We start from the raw sequence: 24,800 nt of genomic DNA, 5'->3' as shown, positions 1-24,800 counted from the left end.
TTGTTTGTTTATATAGTGATTAAGATTATTACACAATGTTGACTGCTGTACCCCTAGTTTTGACATTTTTACCTATTCTGTTTATTTGTTTTGTTCACACATCGTTGTCAATATAATGGAGTTTCATGCGACTTTCATATAAGTGAGAGGTGTAGCCAGCTATAAAACCAGGTTAAAGACTACTTGAAATGTTTATGGTGATACACAGCTTCGGTTCGTGTTTCTCAAACTATTTTTATGCACTTATGCATTATGTTGATAGTTTTGATTAGTTTGTCAGTTCTCCTTCCATAGGAGTTTGAATGCCCAATTAGTAGCTTCTATCTCGGTGTTACATGTTTGCTCATAGAACGGAGGAAATAACTCAGAGAAGAAAAAGATAACCTAAAACACTGATGATTAAAACATTTCTCAGTGGTGCTAGTTTGTAGTATTTTTTTTTCGAAAGGTGCAAGTCAAGTTCTGTCTCTTTGTGATGCGGGTATTCCAAGAACGGAGGAAATAACTAAGAGAAGACAATCTAGAACTCTCTGATGATTTAAAACATTTATTCAGTGGTGCAAGTTTGTAGTATTTTTTTTTGAGTGGTGCGTGTTCTGTCTCTGTGTGACACGAGTGCTCCGAGAAAGGAGGAATTTACTTAGAAAAGAAGAAAATAATTTGATGATTAAACACATGTGAATGAGTTTGTTATATTTCTTTTTTTTTTTTTTTTTTTGAGTAGTGCGAGTTTGATAAAGTGATGCAAGTTGTAATAATTAGTGAGAGTGTTTGAGTGGGGCGAGTTGGCCATGGGCCGAGTTGTCATAAATTCAAGACAAATTACTTACAAAATCATTTCCACCTGCTTACAAAAACGTAGACGGTAAGGAACCAGCTACGAAACTTTATTTGGGATTTAATTAATTAAGCTACGCTAATTAATGCAATTACTATATGAAGTTATAAAGTACATTACATACGCTAACTATTTATTATTATATAATACTTCAGACGATCGTCGGCTCGGACACAAACCGGCTAAAACATTTTGGTCTCCAAATTTAATAGTATAGATGTATTGTCTTTAATTATTCGAGAAGCAGATTCTCCAAACGAATCTAGTGAAAATGATATATCTCTCTTCTCTAGAGTGAAATATTTTATAAATTAAACCGTCTTTAGAGATATTGTATCATACTCATATTCGATGCAGAATTATAATCTATATTAATCTACGTAAAAGCATTAATATAGATATATAACGTATCGTTTACATTGTAACAACTACTTTAAATGTTGAGCTATTAAGATTTACTGAAGTGTATCCATTCTTGTGATAAGATAATATTGTAAATTTAAACGTGTCATCGAGAAGATCAGTTTTTTCTTTAAACAATATCCTGAGAAATTCATTCCTGAAGAGAATAAATTGTATGCACATCGGTAAGTTCTTCTAGCATAAAACTACCTTAATTTCGACGTTCAACGTTAATATTTTGACTCTCTTATGTATATTCTATACCAATATATTAAACACCATCATGTATGGATTATTTCAAACTTTGATAATTAAATTAACTTGATTTTTATTTGTAAACACTATAGGATGAAATATGATTTAGCATTCATTACAAGCTAGTTCATGACCATCGTCCAGTATGTTATCGTTGACGTATTTGATAATCTAATTATATTTCATAAGAAGCTGAAGATACCAAAGGGATAGTCAAAGTCATGAATCGAAAATGAACTGAAAATGACTTGACATAAACACGAAAAAAACAATTTACTTAAACACAACATATAAAGTTAAAAAAATGACCAACACGAACCCAACCAAAACTGGGATTGACCTCATACGCTTTGGAAAGGTAAGCAGATTTCTGATCACACGTGGTACTTGTTATGTTTGTCATGCAAGGAACTGTTTATAAGTCTAATTCGGTAGATCAAATTCGAGGAAAAAATAAGGGGATTTTGGTTACGGAAATTCGAATATATCCGTCGTCATCTGAGAAACATATATTCCATAATGATCAACTTTGCACGCTTGGTAAAATAGCTTTCTTATAAGCAGCAGCTCTGCATACAGAAATGCAAGATAGGAAATACAATCTCTGGAATATCGTATCAACTGGAAAATATATACTCCATATGATGTTGCTTTGGTTTCAATATAAAATATTAACTGTAGGTATATTTGTGCAGCTGTATGTTTTTGACTTATGCTGTAGTTCACTCGTTCCGTCTTGGTTTTTTTTCTGTCCGTTTATTTTCGTTTACCTTGCAATGCTCTCTCTCTCTCTCTCTTTCTCTCTCTGGCATTATTATGTAAGCGTTAGATACTTTATTTAACTGGGATTCTATTAAGTTAGACATGTTAGAAACCGTCATATGCAAGCAATAACATTTCATATTATTGATTATTATGGTAAGGAAATGCCAGCACAAAGTCAATAATATGACAGTTCCATTCGTTTGATGTGTCTGAGCTTTTGATTTTGACATTTTAATGGACATTCCGTTTCTTTCTGCATTTTCTTTAGAGTTCGGTATTTTTTGTATTTTACTTTTTATTGCATCATTGATATCTATAAATAATTGCATTCTATAATAAGGCATACAATTACTTTAAAAGCAGTTGTCATACTATGTTTGACCATGTGGAATTATTTGCTGTGCTCGTTTAGATCGTCGAAAATGTAACATAAAATAGCACGAAAAATTGAAATTCACGTATATTTTAAACATTATTTGCCATATTCGAACAAGCACCCACCAAAGAATATAAATTCAAAATCAGTAAAACTACAAATTATAATACAGTAGGAGTGCACAATCTAAACTGTCAACTTGTCACCTAGCTATCTATTATTTGAAAACTGTACAATACATTTAAATCAATATCAAGCTTAATGACGTTTTCTTCCTGCCTAATTGTCTTTTTAGACACTAACTCACTAACTGAATAGTTTCCGTGTACGTCCATAAATGTTTCTTTTTCTTTTTTTTTATACGACAAAGGACACATGAATGTTTTACTATTTTTATACGAACGAAACATGCCGAAAAAATGTAGGCCATTTTTCATTTACACTTGACAAACAATGATTTGTTTGGCAAACATTGATCATATTTCGTTTCAATCATTAGCAGGTCAGTTTGAATAATTGGTATAGGTCAACTACTCGCTCGAATGATCATCGTTGAAGATCTCACAGTCAAAATTATATGTTTTGTCTATTATTCACACGGAAACTATGTCCAACGTTTAACATAATATTTTCAAAGTTTATTTTGCATTAATTTGCTCAAAATTTAATCATATTAAACAAAAATTTCTATTTTGCTAGAATGATGTTCCAGTTACAAAATAATTTGTATTTACGGTCAGAGATCATATCATGTGTTTATGCATGTCACTGTTGTCCTTGATTTTGTCTTTTACAGTTATACTGATGAGTCATGTGTAGACAAAACAGGCGACATGATTTATAAATAGTAAATGATCTTTCTTCATTTGACCAGAAACTGAATTAAATAAAGCTTTGATTTCAGTGCATTTGACTTTGTTATTTGTTGTAAAAATATATAACATAACAGTCAGTCACTCAAAGCCAGAAAGGGTTTGACACACTTCATGTGGACCTGGTTGATTTATTTTTTTAAAAACTTCTTTGAAAGCATTAATATTTGATTGACTAGCAATATGTCTGCTGCATGGAAAATATATGTCCCTTTGCAACATACAGTTTTTATGCAGCAGTCTACGTTTACCCACTTTGCAGAACCAGTTTGTTTTGCTTAATTAGATCGTTCAACTTTTCCATGGAAAAACATGTTGATTTTGTTCTGATTATTATCATTTTTTTTTCTTCCGCCACTTTTATTTCTTGCGAGAAGAATTTATTACGCAAGATGTCGCTGAGATATTTGGTATATGACATCGAACAGTTAATACGCTTTTTAAACTGACACCGTTTAACCGGACACTTTTTTTTGTAGGAGTTATCTCCCCAAACACTGTTTTTATTGTGATCACTACTCCTTCGCAACCGTAAAAGAAACCAACAAATTTATTTTTCCAGATTACTCGTTATATCCTCAGGTTGTCGAAATAATGTTTGACCGAAGCGATCCGAAAACTCCATTTGAGAGTTATTTCCCCTTCTTTATTTGATATAAGTGAAATGTAATAGAAACTGATAAACCATAAGTGCTAGGAACCTAGGGTCTTTTGATTTGAGGTCCTTGGTCCACCAAAATAAAAAAGAGGTCAAGGTCAAAGGCCACGGTCATGTTCTAAATTTTTATTTTGGCTTATTATGGCTTTTCTTGAGAAACCGTATTAAATATCGACAAGATTTTTACAAAATTAATTAGTTGCGACATGTCGACGCACATACATTTTGGTTGAAAGGATACGTTGACATTTAATAGGAGTTTTCTCCTCTCTTATATTTAAAATTAGCAGTATGGTGATATAACCATATATAGAAGGGACCTAGGGTCTTTTGATTTGAGGTCCTACCTTATGACCTTGAAATAAAGTTCAAGGTCAAAGGTAAATTTGACGTTCTAGATGTTGACCTTTGCAATAAATTCATATTTAAACATGATATAGCTATCGAGTCTTCTGCATAAGTTTGGTAGATATATGACCTTAAAAAGGTTAGTGGGAATTAACCTTGTTTAAATCGGAAGTAGCCATTTCCTGCACTGATTTCATTTAAAATTACCTAGAACCATTTTGTAATAATCAGTGTGAAGTAACCAGATGGTAACAGAAGTGAATTTTTTTTAAACCGGAAGTTGCAATTTATTTCCCTTATTTCAAGTAAAATTATATAGAAACCATATATTTTTGGATTCGATGTGACTATAGCTATCATATGAGACCGGACGTGCCATTTTTAAACCGGAGGTATCCGGAGGTATCGAATTGTCTCCTTTATTTCAGACAAAAGTATATGGAAACCATATATTTTTTGAATCAGTATGAAGGAACCTATGATTTGACACCAATAGTAACTATCAGTAAACTGCAGGTAGCTTCTTATCAATTATTTAGAAATTTAATGTGGAAAGACCTTTTACAAAATAATTTGTAATAGGCTTTTAATTGATAATTTGTTTTGTCCCTAATATTAATGAAATATTTTGACACTCGACGTAAAACAGAGAAGCAATCAATATTATCTTACGTATAAAAAAACAATAACTTTAAAAAAACAAACGTAAAGAAGAGAAATATTACACAAACATTCGTATATGTCTTACAAACTACCTCTCGAAAAAATATTCAGAACCCCAAACTCTAATTAAATGGAAAAGTGTCGTCAAACAACACATTCGAAGTGATCTAAATATTAAGTATCCGTCTGCTTGATTTGTTTCGACTCATGTGTTAATATTTCAATTTTAAACGTCAGGCTGTTTAGACATAAAGCTCCAATCAAAGGCGTCACTTTGGAAATTAAAATATGTAATATGTCATCTGTTTTAAAGGTATCAAAGTCGTCCTATCAACTGACCGCGGAATGTCAAAAGTTGAATGTCGTATTTTCTCAATAAAGTCTGTTGTAAATTCTATTTTAAGGTATGTAACATAGCGACCTACTGTTGTTTAAAATGGTTAGACAGTTAATATTCTATCTCAACAAATTCAACAAAAAGCACACCGGTCCAATAATTCCGGTGACATCGATTTAAATGTTTTTTTTTCTTTACATTTAAGAAGAAATATTTTCTTTAGAGATTAAAGTAATTCTTGTTTTTAACATTCTTGAATTTTTTTCGGTTACGTTTACTTTTTTAAATACAGCACGCAGTTATTATTTGTGTCATGTAATTATTGTATATCAGGGATAAAAGGAATTAATATTATTTAACATGTTAATATGTAAATAAATAAGTTTTCACTCATGTAAACGGCGATAATTAATGGTAAAAATCCTATACGTATGTCTTTCATGCTTAAAACAATTATCTAAGTGGAACGTTTAGCATGTTTAGAAAGTTCTTTTTTCATGCTTAACTACGAATAATAATGTTGATGATCTAGTAGGTATATTTGTAATGATTTATTTTGATAATCCAGTAAATATATCTGTAGTACTAACGGTTCATATCGAGGGTCCGGTATTGTATTATGATTATTAGTAGGTTAAACTGTTCGACTGTCGTAAATCAATACACACAACCTTATCTATATTTCCGTTTATTTACATTTTAATAAATTTATTTAAATAACTGTATACTTAATTTTGGAAATAAATTCTTTTATTCCAATCAAAACTACAAAATCATTTTTATAACGACAGATGCGTTCATAGCCTACTTCTTTTCTTTAGAAAATAGATGCAAGAAAACTAACGTTGCCAATTTTACGGCACCAGATGCACTTCCGACATTAAATTCTCTTCTGTAAGGTTCGAGACTAAAATATCTAAAAATCCACAAGTTATCAAAAAAGGAAAAAGCTGATAAAATAAAAAGAACTAAAAGTATAACCAAAGCCGAGTAAAGAGTCAGAGCTTTGCATGAGGTAGATATATTTGTTTAAATGTCATAATGATTTAACTTAACACGTACCTTTTAAATTTATAAAAAGATCATATCGATCAAAGCTTTGTTCTAATTTCAAAAGATCTCTATCATTCAAATACAATAAGTATTTATATACATGCACGGTATTATAGTTTGTTTAAACGATTTACAAGATCACCAATAATCTTTAATATTTGAAATTTTAATTGGTCAATCCTCTTTGTATAGTTTATAGCACTATTAAGAGGAACATATCACATAGAAGTGAATGAAATTATATAAAGACCCTAACCAGCAAATCATTAAATAAACTTATAATATGTTATAACCAACAGATATAAACAGGACAATCGACTATAACAGTTAATGCATTATTAAACAGAACAATCGTCCATAACAAATAAAGCATGGTATGAACAGGACAATCGACTATAGCAATTAAAGCATCGGTGGCCTTCGGCTGTTTTCTGATCTTTGATCGGGTTGTTGTCTCTTTGACACATTCCCCATTTCCATTCTCAATTTTATAACAATTAAAGCTTTGAGAAAACAGGACAATCGACTATAGCAACTAAACCATTATGAAAACAGAACAATCGACTATAAGAAATAAAGCATTATAAAAACTAGGCAATCTACTATAACAATTAAAGCATTGAGAAAAACAAGACAATCATTTATAACAAATAAAGCATTATAAAAACTAGGCAATAGACTATAACAATTAAAGCATAAAGCCAACCATAAAACCGTTTTAATATATCCAGAAAAAAGAAACGTAAACACTATAAACCACAATACACAAAACACACATTAGTAAGTCGTAGGGCTAGGCATTCATTATTTGGCGCGGAAAGTTGAACTATGTAATATCATATATAGACATATGATTAAGACCTTTAAGATGCACTTATTAACAGATAACTTATACCCTGTCATGTCTGCTATTCATTTTTGCCATCTTGACAGCTTCAAATTTCACAGGATTTTTTGCGTATTTTAAAACAATTGTGGGGGCAATTTAAATCTCCAAAAAATTGGCCACTTCCTAAGATCAAAATACATTTGTTATACAAAGATGTATATGGATCAGATACACATCCAACAAAAAAAAGAACATGATGGACCTTGAATGTGGCCAATGCCGTTTGAAGCAAAAACTATACAAATTTATAGAAAACGAAAAACAAACACGCCAAACATAAGATTTGCAGGCAGCTGACTGGCCTAGTGAATGAATTTTAGTCCTAAACGGACATTTCGATCTGAACATTATCTAAAAAGTCGAGACAATAAGTAAGTTAGTCATTTTACAACTTTCAGTCAATTTTGAGTCAATTTTCAGATTTATTCACTGCGTCAAATTCAGCACTTTTCAAACAATTCAGTATGATGTTGATGTGTACAGGTAAATAACAAGTACTGTAAAGTATGAACATAGACTGTGTAGATCTTAAAATTCATACACTAGTGCAAGTCAAGAGCTTGCAAATCTTCTATTACCATGTTAGTATTTCGTTTTGTTTTATAATATAACAAGACGTTGGTTTTCCGGTTTTAATAGTTCCTTATTTTGTCAAGCTAAGACCCTTTATAACTGATTTTACGGTTTGGGTTTTGCCCATTGATGAAGCCGTATGATGCCCAATAGGTGCTATTATCAACGGCCTCTGATTTCAAAACATAGTTGTACAAGTCATAAGAATATAAAGATAAATAAATGGCTGTTGAATTACCAGTGTAAAATGTTACAAGTGTAGCTTATAGTGTTATGAAAATGATCCCGCCAATGTACGAGACCGATAAACTAAATAGTCTGTAGAAATTAATTACATTTTAATTTAAAACGTTATAATGACTTACCACAGTACCATGTGACCACCAAGAAAAGATTTATAGATTGATTGAAACATAAACATGTCTGTCTGAAATGGTTGATCTGGCATTGACCTCAGTTTTATGTTTTACTGATCAGTGTTAAGTTTTAATTCAGTCTGTTTCTCAGTCTCTCTATTCCACAGGTAAAAAACAAACTCATTATAGATGCCAGATTTAACATTTTGTACGCCAGACGCATGTTTGGTTTGCGAAAGACTCATCGGTGACGCTTGTATAAAAAAATATAAAAGGAAAAATGAAGCATTCAGAACCACAAATTCCGAAAGGTTTTGCCAAATACATGAAACGTACAAACAGTACATTATATGGTAAACTATATTAAAAAAAAAATATTTGCAAAAAAAGGAAGAAGATACCAAGGGACACTCAACAATTTTGCTAAACTAACATAATAGCAAAAAAATAGAGATTGAAAAACATGAATAGACCTGTATTTTAAAAGTTGCTCCATATTATAAAAATAGGACACGGCCTCATTTTATGATAGAAGGTTCTCACCGGGTACTATGGTTTCCACTACCAGTACAATATGGTTGTCTTGACAGCTAAAGATGGCGTGCACCGCGAAAAAAACAAACAAAACATATATGTTTACCAAATATTTGTAATATGATAATTTTCTGAATACATTTTCTATTATTGTTTTTGCAGTTCTTGTTTAATGTTGTAAAGAAAAAGAATAGCTCGATCAAAGATTTGTTGTAACAAAACAAAGGTGTAGGCTAGATAAAAAACATAAGAGAATGGCCGAGCAAACATCACTTAATCCATTCAAAAGGCCAATACCACCTGATTTACAGAAACAAGATGATCAGAATAAAGTACAAAGAATTACAGGTACACAACTTATTTTGAATTACATATGTACTCTCATGATTAGAAAACTGCAATACCTATATCTTCATAAGAAGTCTTATGATGAGTGATTAGGATTGCAAATATTTGCATGCATTCTAGCACGAGAACAAGTTAATCTGATAAAAATATGCTATTTATCAGAACCACTTACACAGCTGGATATTTAAATTGTTAGTTAACAAGTAAACAATCTATAGATAGACAAGTTGCCTTGCTATACAAAATCTGATCAGTCTGCTTTTACTCGACAGTACCGCAAGAAAAGAAGCAGCAAATACTCATTTTAATTTTTTGGTTTTACCTAGCTTGAGAACTAAACCACTACCCCAACACACAAGGGAGGAACACAATCACGAAAGCATCGAGTTGGTTTTATTAGTCCGAAAAACATGGTAGTAGAAGTGTGCATGGTTTAACTTATAACTGATTTGAATTGACTTTTTTGAGTTCAATGTTTGAATAATCTCACCTTATACTTTACAAAATGTTGTTTCTAGTACTTGTTTTTTGTGTTATTCGTTCATATTTTGTTATTTTAATAAAGGACAATTTCAATCCTTTGTCTTTCTGTTGTTTCTTAGCTTTTAAGAGGGACAGATTAAACAAATGTAAACTAACTTTAACACTGGAATGTTAAAGGAGGATGATAATAGATTTGGGTTTATCACTGAGTCGCAATATGACATGCATATAAGGACAAGAGCATGTCAAACCATATTGAATATGATTGGAGAATGAACTCTGCTGAGTTCAAGATCATCAAGCTAAGATGAAGTTTTATCGTATTGTTCTTAAGGTAAACGTCCGATGGAAGAAAAAGCAAATTATCATGACACATTTTCTGACTCTAAGCAGACCAGTCTAGCTCTTATTACCATAAAGGACATGTGCTTAGCAGAGAAGCGGCACATACAGCTTTGTTAGTTTGACTCTCCCTTGAAAATAAAAACTTCACATCCTTTCTTAAAAAATACAAGTTACATGGACAAGGGCGATTGTTAAAAATATAAGGCGAAATAATTTATTGAATACAATTTCGTCGATTTTGTGTAACCAACCTGTCTGACATTGATTTTATTGTAGGTCAACTGTGGGATTTAGACGAGGAGAAAAAACGATGGCTGATTGTAGGGATCTGTCTTCATTCAATTATATCTCCTTTGCTGAGAAGATATATTGATCCTATTGTTAGCAACTTGTATAATTCACTGAAATCCAGCGACTCTATCGATAAACAGGGAAATAATAAATATCTTAAAAAATACCCAGCAACAAATACATATTATCTTAATTATGAATCAATCAACAACAACAGGAATGAGAAAAGGAACTACTGGAAATATGATTACAATGTAACAAGCCATGTTGATTTGTCAAAGTTGTTCCTACTGCCTAATATGGCTAATTACTCTGGAATTGATGAGTCATGTGACTCATCTGCACTGCTTGGTATGATCATTGGGATCAGTTCCTTTCCCCCAGGTGTAAAGGCCGTAGCTGAAAAGGTATACATGTCCAAGATAGTTTAATAGATTGGCAATTGCATGAGTACTTTTTATACTTCATGTATCTGATAACGATTCAAGGAGCATAACCATATAGCCCATAGAATAAAATATTTGTATTTATAAAAAAGCAATATGTTATTGACTTATGAAAATATGTATATATAGTTTTACTAATTGATATAATTTTGAAATGTATTTGATTTTAATGTTAATGTAGCCCTATATAATACCTTCGCCTTTAATTTTTTAAACAGCATGTATTGAATTGATAAACTATTGCTCTTTTTCTAATTGTTTAGATACGAGAAAACATACGTAACCCCTGGGCACATTGTAAATTCGGAGAATGGACCAGAGTAAAATATACAAATTCATTCGTATTAATGGGACAACTTGTAAAGGAACTTGATCTGAGTGACAGTGAAAGGAACAGGATCTTGGGAGAACTAAAAACGTGGTCAACAAATGGTACCTAATGATAAAAATGTATTACATGCTACATTCATGTTTGATCAAGGCCTATAGCGTTTATGTCGGAAGCGAGAAAAAGCGATATTACATTCCGTGCGATGGTGTCATTTTTTTTTTTTTTTGATAAAACGAACTTAGAGTTTTTGCAGTTAACATTAAGAGTCTGCTTAAGGACAAAAGTATTTCAGGCATTATTCATACTTTCATTGACTTTCATGTAAATTGGAAAGACTCTGTGAGTCGATACCGCTGCGCGTGGACTGTTAGTCCCCGATGACACCATTAGCTCAGTAGTTATTGTTACGGTACTCATAACATAAATAACATAACTTAATTCCCTATTCATCAATTAAATTTCATCAGACAAAGATGACCTAAGATGAAATGGTTATTCTGTTTATGTCTTTCTTGTAATATATAACATGATGATAGAACGTATTTACACATTCCTGGCTTTCAATGTTTTGTTTTGAGCGAATTGACACAAAATATATATTAGAGCGACCAAATTTACAGATGACACAAAACATGTTGTCGTAATCTCCATTGCATATTATAAGTTATCTGGTTCACTACTGACACCATACGGATCAATAGAGGGTTAGTAAAATCCATAAGGGGTGAGGCCGAAGGCCACGAATTTATCACACGGGGGTCTTTTTAAGTAGAAAAATAAATAATGAAATATAACAACATCAATAGATAACGTCACCATGAACAATAGACGTGACGTCATGAATCCATATGAAATTTACTAACCCCCTACGGATCCAAAGGGGGTCACCACGTGACAGCGTTAAACCAATCACAACGTCATAATTATCCTCGTTGTGATAATACACAATATCAATCCTGAACAGCACAACATATCACATACAACACATAAGACACTGCTGTGATCCATACCGCTGAAAACACAACATATATTTCAATGACTTAATCACAAAAAGTTACAACACAATATATGTCATGCCGTCTTTCGTCACAGCACAAACTAATTTAGTTATAACCAATACCAGCCAGATGGTCAAATGTCCGAGGGCTTATATTGGTCGAGGGTGATACATTGTGTGATACGGATTATCCTAAAAGAATATTCCAGTATGTATGGTCCACCAATAAAATGCCAATGTTAACAAGTAAAACTAAATGTATTAAACATTATTAGTTCTCATTACGTCATTTTAACTTTCATATGTGCTTCTTCTAAGCTTCATTTAGTGCTGTCCACAGACAGAGAAATAAAGAGGGGAAAACCCAGTGTTTCTCATTCTGAGATGATCAGTCTGTGTTTTAAATCATACAAACACAATCAGAAAAACGAAGTCCGATATTAACAAATTGAATGGCATGGCTGAAGTAGCTTATTCTATTTTCCCTCCATTTTCACTGTGCGCAGACTGAGGATGAAACCTCTTTTTGTCGCTAATTACATGTGGTAACATTCATATCTTGCCACAAAATACAGCAACTGGACTTCGCATGTCCAACTTTGACGTCATTCGATCCCTGATGACGTTACATTGGAGACCTATTCAGGAAGAAAAAGATTTTACTCTATATTCTTCGTTGTTTTATTAGAAAGAGATGTGGATTGAACAAATGCTTGCATAAATTATATATATATTGGCACATGTGTCCCTCCGGTGGCAAGAGGGTTAACATGTCCGACATTGTCATCTTCTGAAATTTCTAGCGGATAACACATGAGGAGAAAACAGTCTCGAGATATTCCGAAAGGGAGACTGGTGGAAAGGAACTTTTATAAGTTATACAAAATGTCTGTATTTATTACTAATTATATGATAAATATATATATTTTTTTTTGTACAGGTCTGAAATTCATGAAAAAAACACTTGGTTTAGAGATAGTAGATGAAATACGTCAACACACACATGTTCTCAGTGAATATGTACAGAATCGTTTGGCTGAAACAGATAATCAGTTTCATATTGTGCAGAAAGAATTAAAAGACTTAGAAAGTGGTTTTCAGCAACGAATTAGAAATTTAGAAAGTGTACGTAACACATAATAAAATATGTAACCATAATATAATTATAAAACTTCAAAACGCTTCAGAATTTTACCTACATGATGCATATGTTTTTTTTTCTCTTCATTTTTTGGTATAAATGTTTTTTTATGAGTTACAATCAATAATAAATCATGTAAATGGAGGACGTATTACCAAGTAATAAGTACGGATTTAAAAGGCAAAATATGTTAGTATAAGAGCCACAAAAGAATTGCAAATAAAGATCACCAAAGTTCAATCCTTTGGTTTGGTCGGGTTAATGTTTTGTTGCTCAATAGATATCTCTCTGTTAAGTTATATTCGCTAATATCTGCAAATTAACTGTGTATGCTCCCATAATGGTAGCTAAGGCATATAGTCTCACCTATGTTCATCATTCTGGTGAACATAGGTAAAACTATCATTTCATTATGGTTATGATTGCTGATATTGATATATATATATTTTTTTCTTCACATTAGTGTATAATGATAATTTACAAGTCGTTTTTATGTTTTCTTCATGATGAATAATGTTTGACGATTTACAGCCTTGCACTTGAACATTTTAATGAAAATTGTAACTGAGTATGTGAACTCAAGCGGCCAGTTTTTAACGGAAAACGTAAAATCCTAGTCAAGTCCTATAAAATCTATTAGTTCTAAGTTAAAATATAAGATATAAATTGTAGGAAAGTTCCTTTAAATCCTTTCTAGAGGATTATACATAGTTTTTCTGTTATGACGAAAGCATGTATGAGCGCTGTATATCATTTTTGGAAGAAAACCTTTATATCAAAAGAAACAATAGCCAACTAACTTTTGTTTACGATTAAATTGAGTAGATTTGATCATTTTTACTGTTCGATATTAATGTTACATTGTAATTCATTTTATTGTTTTTACAATTTGTTCTTATGTTGTCTTGTTAAACAACTTTGACAAAAAAGGGGGAGTTCACATACATGGTTATAACACCTACATTCATTATGAGGTTGTCCTAATTCAGGAGCCTATTATTCAGTGTGTGTTGTTGGTTGGTGTCTGTCATATTTTTTTTCATTTGTTGTGGTAACATACATTTCCTGTTAGTTTTCTCGTATACATTATTTCCCATTTTGTCTACTTGTGCATTTTATAGCTAATCATACTGTACGGAATTGATCATTGTTAAGAATGTACAACAATGTACAATGACCCTTAATTTCTTAAATTAAGGTTCTTACGTAAGTGGTGGATATTGATCTGATGGGAAATTATACCACATCTCCTTGTGTTTATATATAATTTGGCCAAAAGTGACAAAAATCCCCATGCACTTGAAAACCTATTGTATAGCATTTTTACATATTTGGCAACTATTTCAAAATATATAGATACAAGTAATTGTAAATAATAAACAAAATATAGAATATCAAAGATCTACACATAAAGTAAAATGGCAGGATTGTCCATCCCTACAGGACATGTGTATCGTGTCAACATATTGGATTTTCCTTGTCCTATGATATTGTAATTTGACTAAGATTTATCATTGGTTGCTTTATCTTTTGACCTTTTTCGAAACGTTTTCCAGCCCGCACAGGAATCTTCGTAAGTACACTTAACTTTGGACCAAGGATTGACTCGATGCATTCTTTACTATAGTAAGTTTTGAATTATATCTGCTCGTAAGAACTCATTACTCCTACTTTTTTTTTTAGAAAACTAATGAACAAGGTGAAATAATTAGTGAGTATTTCACATTTTTCAGGATTACAATGTACATCTTAAAAAGATTAAAGATATTTCTTAAGATCAATTGCTTTTAGAATTAATGTGAAAAGACAGCAAATTTCCAACATATTGACCTAAACAATACAACAAGAGAAAAAAATCACAATACTAGGTATCCACTGGGGCTGTTAGGAACAACTTATTACATATGTATGTTAGAGTTAACTGAATGACCTGCAATACGTTTTGGCTGTTTAAAATGAAGGCAATAAAATAAGTAGCTTGAATAATCTCAACAAACCATTACTATTTTAATAAAGGTGAACAATGATGACATTATTTTGAGACTTATTTTGTTGTTGTTATTTATTCCACCGGTGCCGGTGATATGTGAGAAGTGTATCTGGACAGCTAGTTGCATTATACATGTATTTGCGGTTCCATATAAAATATCAATAGACCAAAAAACATAACAAAAAGACAAAACAGAGAAAACAATAAAGCACATCGAAAGAATTTCATATTAAAACATCAAAGAGAATGTTATTTCAATTAGGATTGAAGACAGACTAGCTTCATGAAAAACTATTTTTTTTGTTTTATGTATTGCGACTTTAATTTTGTAAATTAGGAGACCCCTGCAATTTTGTCACGATTCACTACAAAATGTACCAATGTAACTATAAAAACGTTAGGGTATGCATTTTGAGGCATACAAATTGGGTACACAGGCAAATTTTGCTCAAGTGACTTTCACATGAATCTCACGTGAAATTCATGTGAAAATTCACCTCAAACGAGCTTATACGTAAAACTCACATGAAAATGTTCACGTTAAATTCACGAGAATGGAGATATATATGAATATCACGTAAATTTTTCAGAAAACCTAAAGAAAGAATTCAGGGAAAAAACAGTTGAAGATCATAATCCGAAACATATTCCAGGTATGCATAGTTTTGGTTTACCTAGTCTCTAATGGTCATGCAAACTCATCAGTTGGCATATATACACTACAAAGTAGTAATTCAGACTGATATTGTCTAGATACTTTTTAAACAGTCTTAAATCTAGATTCGTATATTATGCAATTTTTGAACACATTCTGGGGTAAAATGTATGATTTATTCTGCCAGGGATTTGCAAGTGTATTAGATGTCAAGACCAATTTACAAATATGGAACAGTCTTAGGACAATGATTGTTTTATTTCTTTTTTTTTTTTTTTTTTTTAAACATATTATACTTTATTTCATTAAAGCTGTTTATAAATCTTCTAAGGATACAGCTTTCTCTTTAGAAGCCCTAAATACTATAAATAATAGGTCTAGGGTTACCTATTCATACTAATACTATGAACTAAGTACATAAATATAAATTACAATTTAAAATTTTCCGGAAATATAGCAGTGCTTTTCTGTATATTTTAATTGATTTATAAATCGTCCTATATAAGTAATACATAACAAAACCATGTTGTTGGGATTTAATTATACAATTTGTGAGTATATAACTATATAATAGATTTTAACTATTGCTCGTTAGTGTCACGAACATGTAGTTGTATTAAGCAGTTATACAAGTTTTATCTAAAATACTTGCAATTTGCTGTTGCATAAAGCTTACTTCTTGTTTCATTGCTTTGCAGTGGTTTACTCTTGACAGAAATTCATATTTAAAAATAGAGAACACATTTACTTCTTTTTCTTTTCTATTTGACAAATAGTATGCTTTATTTATACTAAATAATACTATTGTTATAAAAAAAATTAATTTCATAATACTTTTCATCAGTTATTTTATATCCAAGTATTAGGTTTTCTAAGCTTATGATATGATATTCAATTTTAAGTTTATTAAGAATTAATCTAATACCTTCCCAATTTTTTTTTAAATATTTGCAGGTGATAAAGAAATGTTCATAATTCTCATTAACATTGCATATATTACATAAAGAAGTATCAACTATTTTCCAAGTTTCTAATATTTTTTTACAGGGTAATATCCAATGTAACAGTTTCCACCTCAATATTTTCAATTTATTATCTTTTAAGTATTTAAATACGAACAGTAACTTGTGTTTTATCTTCAAATAAATATCATCAACTTGCAACATATTTTTCCACTTTGCAAAACCTATTGGGGTTTCTATGTTAGATTGTATGAGTATATTATATATATCTTTTGTTGTTACCGTTTGTAACTCATACTTTTTATGATTTTTACTTACTATTTCTAGTTTTTTATTAAAGTAAACTTTTGTTTGCTTTGATTTTTCATCCTAAGGTAAATTTAACCATTGTTTTATTTCTTTGACAAATTTATTTGATTGATAATACTCCATGGCTTTGTTCTTCAACTCACAGTAATTATGATATGATCGTTAGTTTGCGAAGAATTCCGCTAGGGGCCGTCTTATACTTGTAGTGCGGTGAGTTTTTACTCCAAGTTGACGGCCTCACTGTGACTTTGAGATGTAGGAAAGCAAAAAAGGCCCTACCGATTTAGACTTTCCGTAGGGTATGCACACGACTGGTGCCAATGTGGAGCAGGATATACCAACCCATCCAGAGCACCTGAGATGACACCCGTTATTTGGTGGGGTTCGTGTTGCTCAGTCTTAAATTTTCAATTTTATGATTTGTATGGTGATGTTTGTCTTCAGGTCTTTTTCTATTATGACATGGCTCTGTCAGTTTATTTTTGACTGTATGACTTTGAATGTTCCTTTGGTATCTTTTGTCCCTCTTTTAAAACGTATTTAGACAAATTATGAATGTTAAGAATCTGTTAAGAATCTGTTAAGACAAATTTATAATGTTTAATTTGACTAACGGATAATTCAGAATAATAGGAATATGTTTATACAAAGTCCGACATTATTCATACTTCTCAGAATTGTAGAATACAATTCATACAAATTCAAATAAATATTGGTAATTTCAGAATCAAATTACTCTGCAGTGATATATGGTAATGTCTAACTGTCAGATATCTTGTGCTCTACTTGTATATAACCTCTTAGACTTACAAGGGCTAGAACAATATCTTACATCAATATGAATTCATATAATTGGTATTTAAATTTATCCCTACTGTTACAGTGGGGCTATACAGAAATAACGTTGTCCGATCGTTCGTTAGTCAATTCGGCCGTCCGTTTTTCCAACAAAGAGTGTCTTTAGATTTCTCCCAGGGACCACTGAGAAGAACAGTCTGACATTGATACTTTGTATCGTGTGAGCCTTTTTTTGGATCTTTCTATTTTAATCACACATTTATCAAGTTCTACTTAACAGATTTACCGGATATTTGATAAACAGGTCAACAATGATGAGTTTTAACGAATGTGCCTTTGGTATATATGTGGGACACCTACTTCCTGTTTGTCAATGCTTGTATTTGCTTTTTAATTGAACATGTAGAGTGAAAATAGATATTTTTGTCACATTTCGATTATAAACTACTGAGCAGCATGACTTCATAATGTAGTCTTGACAACGATAATATGTGATTTAAAAAAAATGTTGACCAGTAATTTTTGTTTCCCAATACTTTGAACTCCCAAGTGGTGGATGTGTTTAGCATGACACCATGTTCATTCTTGTTGATTTAGGTACAAAATGATCTGCAAACATTCTGATAAGATGCATAATTGCAGTAAAACAGCATCTAACTAGTTGTAGATCAAAATTATTCTCTTGCACTTTAAAACTCATGCATCTAAGGCTAAATTATCAATCAATTTACATGCCATATCCGATGGATTTAGTGTACAGACGTCATAAACAGTCAAAGAAAGACGTGATCTTGTGCAATCTCAAGATATAGGATCGACAGAATATATAGCCAGGAATGTGCATAGGTATATAACAGAATCAATATCTTTATCGATAAAATACCATTAAAAGTCTTTATCAATAAAACAACATTAAAAGCTCTAAATACAGTGTTGAATTAGTAACCTTTTAGAATAAGTTCATTTAAAGGATAGATAAGTCATCCCAGATCGTAACTAAACTTCCGGACTCGGTAAACACGTCTCCATAAAAAATAGCATGTGCATCCCGTTTGAAATAAGTTGTCTACAGGTACAGCAGAACTTCCAAACCAAATATTTGTATCTAAGGAGAATTAAGCAAAGGTTTGAGGTAATTTGTGGTAACGAAATCCCTTCCTAAATAATTTGCCAGTTATACATTGATTACTTTCATTGAAATTAAAATTGTCACTACAACAGATTTATTCACTCAAAAACAGTGTTGTTTAAGGCTTTATCTGCAGGGGCAACAACATATTTTGCATGCAGATGAGGCAAGTGCTCAGCAACAATCATATCTTTAACTACCGATTAACATGTGTTTCCAGATACTTATTTATTCTTTTTACTTCTGATTTGTATCAATGAACTCGCAGTCTTAAACCAAACGGCAAGAGTATTTACTTCCTCTTTTTGTCATTTAGCTCACTGCCTGACTTAATCAGCGTCTGAATTCATAAGTATTTTGAAGCTGTTCTTCCAAATGATGGATTGCGGTTAACGATATGTCAGTCCTTTGGATAACACATTTCGGCGCGAAGTGTCACTGACCAATTTGAGGTCACTACTAATAACATGGTAAGATGGATTGTATTTGAATGAGCAACTCGCACAGCTGTAATCAGGAGGTTTAGACTTGAAATCATAAAAATTGATATTTCTTTGATGTTTTGAAAGAGGAAGTAAACAAAGCTTCGTGCGAATACGACTCTTGTATAACGAATGTATAAATGACAAAAGGTCATTTAGACATTATGCAGAGTTATGTATATGTATAATGACTTTGATCATTACTGCGCCTACGTTGAAGAGTTGGTTTGAAAATATTTATCAAAGTTATCATTGTGGTATTTAGTTAATATCTCCGATGACCCGGCCTGACAACCGACATGGCTGACATAGCTAAAATCTTAGCATAGACAGAAAACTGCATATTTTGTCAGGTACAAAAAAAAAAAACATTATCGGTCAGAGGTAGGATCATTCTTGATGTCAAGATCTACCGATAGCCCTCAAATAAAGATTGTATAAGGAGAGTTATTTTCCTTCATTGATGATTGTTACCATTTTATTTTGATTGGTGCTTATGATCTTGAAAACTGTCATAAATAATATACGACAATTGGACATAGAAAATGATCTAGAATATCTTCAAATACGATGTCTGCAATCGACAGTCAACTACTTACAAGAGTAAGGGCCTTTTACAGACGAAGATATTTATTTACCCTTGTTTTGTTTATGTGTATTGTCTTGAAAACTATAGTAAATAGGGAAATTATAAACAGCAGAACTGATCAGTAAAAACTAGATTGGCGAACTTTATCAACATTCACAAACATGTTGTTCACTATTATTAGTAGTTATTGCCCTTTATGAATGTTTTACCTATTTGTGCATTAATGGCGAAAGCTATAGCAGATACATAAATACTGTATTCTAACAAAAATGGTCACCAACTGAAAACTCTGTCTACACATGGGTTAACATAGCTGTATTGGTTAGTAAACGCAAGTCTATATAAAAGTAAGAAAACAGTAACAAAAATCAATATACTACTGAACTAAAAATCTTTGACATTTTTTTCGCAACAGTTCACTTGAGCATTACCCTGTTCCTCTTGACGGAGGCTGCCATTTTATAATTCGTCCGATTTGCAAAATATTTATGTATCTGCTCACAAAAATATAATGATACTAATATGAGGCTAGAGATTTAATTTATTCTGTTTGTGTATGTCATGATATGAGTCTTGTGCTTATCAACATACTAATTTGTAGAAAACAAATTGAGTTGTTTTGAAAAACAGACAGTATCAACTAGGCAGATTTGCGTATCAAGGATACACGAATATTAATAACACGCCCACTTTGCTTCTTATTCATTTTAAAGTGAAATGTATTGTATTTTTTTTATTTAAACAATTCTGAACGGGAAAGAAACCATTTATGACCTTTATATGCTTTACTTGTTTATATAAAAAATGACGGTATAAATAAAACTCCGTACAACAGTTATTTATACGGATTTTGTCCTCTTCCACAGGTCATATTTGTTCCAGACTCCTCTGCCCCCTCTTAAAAAGACTTTCCTGAAATAAGATATATATTTTGTAAAAATGCTATATGAAAATGTAATGCAGTATGCTAAAAAGATAATATTTCATCTTTTTGTAGACTCGCCAGTCAGCGCAGAAGATAATGAAATTCGAATAGTACTAATTGGACGAACAGGACACGGGAAAAGTGCAACAGGAAATAGTCTTTTAGGTAGCGACCATTTTCTATCCCAAATGTCTAGTTCTTCAGTAACGAAAAAGTGTAAACGCGGAGAATATAAATGGAAAGGGAAAAAAGTAGTGATAGTTGATACACCGGGTTTATTCGATACGGCAACGACGAATGAAACCGTTACTAAAGAGATAATTAAATGTATCGGAATGACGTCACCGGGACCTCACGTTATGGTCCTTGTTGTTAGTCTCGGTCGATTTACAAATGATGAACAAGAAACGGTCAAACATTTTGTTAACCTTTTTGGTGAAAATGTTTTTCGCCATATGATTGTAATTTTCACTAGAAAGGATGAACTTTCCAAATACAACCGATCAATTGACCAATACGTTGAAACGTCTCAGAATGATCTCAAAACTATACTTGGTAAGTGTGAAAACAGATTCATTGCGTTTAACAATGACGCGGTAGGACAGTCAAAATTAGAGCAAGTTGATGGCTTTTTTGAAATGGTAGAGTCGATGCGCATTAAAAATGGTGGAGCTTGTTATACAAACGAGTTATACAAGGAAGCAGAATTGGCACTACAAGGGAGGATGCGTATTGAAAGGGAAGCATTGGAAATGAAAATGGAAAAAGAAAAAGAAGCGGCAAGAAATGAAGTTCAAGATAAATACAAGAAAAAACTTGAAAAAGAATTTAAGGCGAAAAGTAAATTAGAAGACCTCCTAAATTCCAATAGAGTAAAATCTGAGAAAGACAAAGTAAATCTACAGAAACAACTTGACGAAGCAAATAAAAAACTGAATCAGGAGTTGGAGAAAAAAGACAAAGAATTACTGGAGCAAATAAAGAAAACTGAAGATGAATTCAAACCAAAAATGACCGAAAATGCGTTAAGAACAAATCAAAGAAATAATGTAGAAAACGAAAGAGGCGGATTTTTGTCTGATATTTTGGAAGGATTAATTTTATTTGCCAAATTGTTTGGTTTGTAAATAGATTGATTTAAAACAAAATCAAAGTTAACTTCCAGATTAAAAATAAAAATACGGATTTGTTGTTCCTGCTTTGTTTCGTTTCGACCAATATACGGCAATGTCTTAACGTTTATACAGATGCATATGAATAAAACGATGTATATTTATATATAAATTATATATTTATATCTATTAATTGTTTACGTTTTACGACATTAAGCTCAAAATTGCTTCATTGAGACAATAGCCATGGTCACATTAGATGATATATTATAAATATGAAATGAAAATGAATAAGAAAAAGAGGGATGGGACATAAAAGCATATATAGAGGATTTGGAAGGATCAGAAATTTACCTTTAGCAATTTCAGATGACCGTACTCCTAACTATATTGATGGAGGGATCTTTTTCCTGGTAGAAGTGGGGCACTATCCTAACTAGGGTTAAACTATTTACGCCAATTCCGAATTGGGACCGGGTCATGTTATCTAGTCGGAGGAACTGGGTTTAATTTATAATCCCAAAGGTTTCATCTGGGGAAAAAAAATGAAATGTGGATATATTTATTGCAACTTAAAACAACCAAACGAAACGAAACAAACGGAAACAATACGAAACAAAGGATTAATATAATAGGATACTAATTGACGATCTTCAAGAATAAATAGTTTCGTCAACAATATTTCCATCAATGTGTCCCCAGTCTTAAAAAAACTTGTGAATCGATTTAGCATTCACAGTCGAGGCAAATAGGAAATTGCATAATTTTATGAAATATCCTAATTTAACACATTATTAGGAAATGTAATAATATTAGTTATTCGAATGATTTCAGTTCTATACTATGGGATTTCGTAATTCATTAAATTATAGAAATACATAATATAAGAAGAATTTTTGAATTTTAATTAATTTTTTGGCCGTTTTTTGGGCCTCTTGACTAATTTTGAGAGGTCTCTTGGAAACCAAATTTTTTTTTCTGTGTGGAGTTTATACCAGGGTATAAGGAACAACTGTCAGATTTTCTCCGACACGGCGATAAATCCTCCTGCCACGCCGATCAATGATTTTTTATGATTATTTGACAATGGGAAGTAATTCATGTCGACTTAATGGGTCATTAGCGGTTAAAGTTCTTTGATAATTCGATTTTAATCTTATGTTAATGATGTGTACTTTTATATGTCTATATTGCTTTGCATATGATTTAAAACTGTGTACTTTAATCTCCTTTTATAAATCTTGAATCATCTAGTTAAAGATGTTTAGAAATGAATATACTTTAAAATTAAACTTGGTTTGATGTTATTCTAACCTTATGTCGGTTGTCATGTTGAAGCAAAAAAAAAAAAAAATATCAAAACATAGACAAAATAATAAATAAAATGTTTTTATAATACATACCATTTGATTTTTTATTAAAATAATAACAAATGACAAATGAATCTAACAGCTAAAAGCATATTTTGTCATCAATTTTGTAAGTGCAGATATTTTCTTTATTCGTCGCGTGTAGAACCTTGATTATATCTTATTTTTTACTTTTAGATCGGTTATTTGTTTATATTCTTTACGGTATGGTTTAATTTGTTTATTTAGATACTGTAGATTGGATTACAATTAGATTCAACAATTTATTAAATTGGTAGATACGGCATTGAAGTGCACAATTACTTATCTACATTACCGCTATCAAGATATATGCAGCGCAAAAGCAAATCTCCTTTTAATTTGATTAGTTTAAACACAAAAGTCAACTTCTACAATTGAAACAACACAAAAGAATATATTGTAAGAAATTGACGTTTTAAAGAAGGGTCTGTTTCAATTACATACAGAAGTTTGGATTAAAAAACACTCTGATAACAACAAAATAACGACAAAAACGATTGCAAGTTAAATCATAAATGGCATTGCCTTTTCTCTTTTTTTATGGGTAAAACATAACATTTTGTTAAAAAGACTCATCGTTAAAGGCATTAAATACTATAGTTGCTAACTTCTACGTCATTTGGTTAAAGTGGATTTTTGTCTCATTATTTTCCCTTTTTTTATTTATGAATATTTTACAAAACCGTACCAACATACAATGAAAGGAAAATCCAGTATATCATATTGGTTCCAGATTTTTTATTTTAAGAAGTAAGGGATATTATTGTCGTCCGTGTCATACCTTTTCTATTATGAATTTTCTATTAAATATCGGTACTTTTTTTTTTAACCCCAAGGTTTCGTACATATTGTGCCGAATATAGTTTTTCTGTGTAATTACTTAGTAATGCGTCTGTGGGAAACGTACCATACGCCACTAAATCGGTATAAACATTGTTTGTTAGGTTTACTTATATTTCTTTCGAATGTTAAATGATAGAAAGAAAAACAATAGATGACACGTATTTGAATGAAATATACAGGATGTTCGATAATATATTAAATTTCTATTGGCTTTAACTCTTTTAAACATTATTTTCATAAACCAATATAAATAAACGTCTACAGAGACGGGAATTAAGTAAACCCATAATAGTTAATTATTCGATAATGTTGAA

At 31.4% G+C, this 24,800-nt stretch overlaps 1 protein-coding gene across 2 annotated transcripts; it reads left to right on the top strand.

Moving 5' to 3' along the window:
* Positions 1 to 846: 846 nt before the first annotated feature.
* LOC127718585 (uncharacterized) lies at positions 847 to 23,652 on the top strand. Of its 2 annotated transcripts, none has more exons than XM_052224651.1 (8): positions 847 to 865; positions 9,082 to 9,267; positions 10,372 to 10,793; positions 11,096 to 11,264; positions 13,101 to 13,285; positions 14,985 to 15,012; positions 15,882 to 15,944; positions 21,213 to 23,652. In XM_052224651.1, exons 2-8 carry the CDS (start codon positions 9,174 to 9,176, stop codon positions 22,265 to 22,267), a joined length of 2,016 nt encoding a protein of 671 aa, XP_052080611.1. In that variant the 5' UTR covers positions 847 to 865; positions 9,082 to 9,173; the 3' UTR covers positions 22,268 to 23,652. The 2 variants fall into 2 exon arrangements, with proteins under 2 accessions (XP_052080611.1, XP_052080610.1); XM_052224650.1 differs by lacking the exon at positions 847 to 865 and adding an exon at positions 1,276 to 1,425.
* Positions 23,653 to 24,800: the final 1,148 nt, after the last annotated feature.

This window comes from Mytilus californianus, unplaced genomic scaffold, assembly GCF_021869535.1.
Source record: "Mytilus californianus isolate M0D057914Y unplaced genomic scaffold, xbMytCali1.0.p SCAF_10, whole genome shotgun sequence".
Classification (NCBI taxonomy): Eukaryota; Metazoa; Mollusca; class Bivalvia; order Mytilida; family Mytilidae; genus Mytilus; species Mytilus californianus.
This window is presented reverse-complemented; position numbering and strand designations above follow the sequence as displayed.

Excerpts from the sequence above, each read along its gene's own strand:
- LOC127718585 (XM_052224651.1), top strand. The coding sequence starts at position 9,174 with ATGGCCGAGCAAACATCACTTAATCCATTCAAAAGGCCAATACCACCT. Across the intron at positions 11,265-13,100 it reads AAAAACGTGGTCAACAAATG|GTCTGAAATTCATGAAAAAA; the intron begins GTACCTAATGAT and ends TTTTTTGTACAG. Across the intron at positions 15,945-21,212 it reads TAATCCGAAACATATTCCAG|ACTCGCCAGTCAGCGCAGAA; the intron begins GTATGCATAGTT and ends ATCTTTTTGTAG.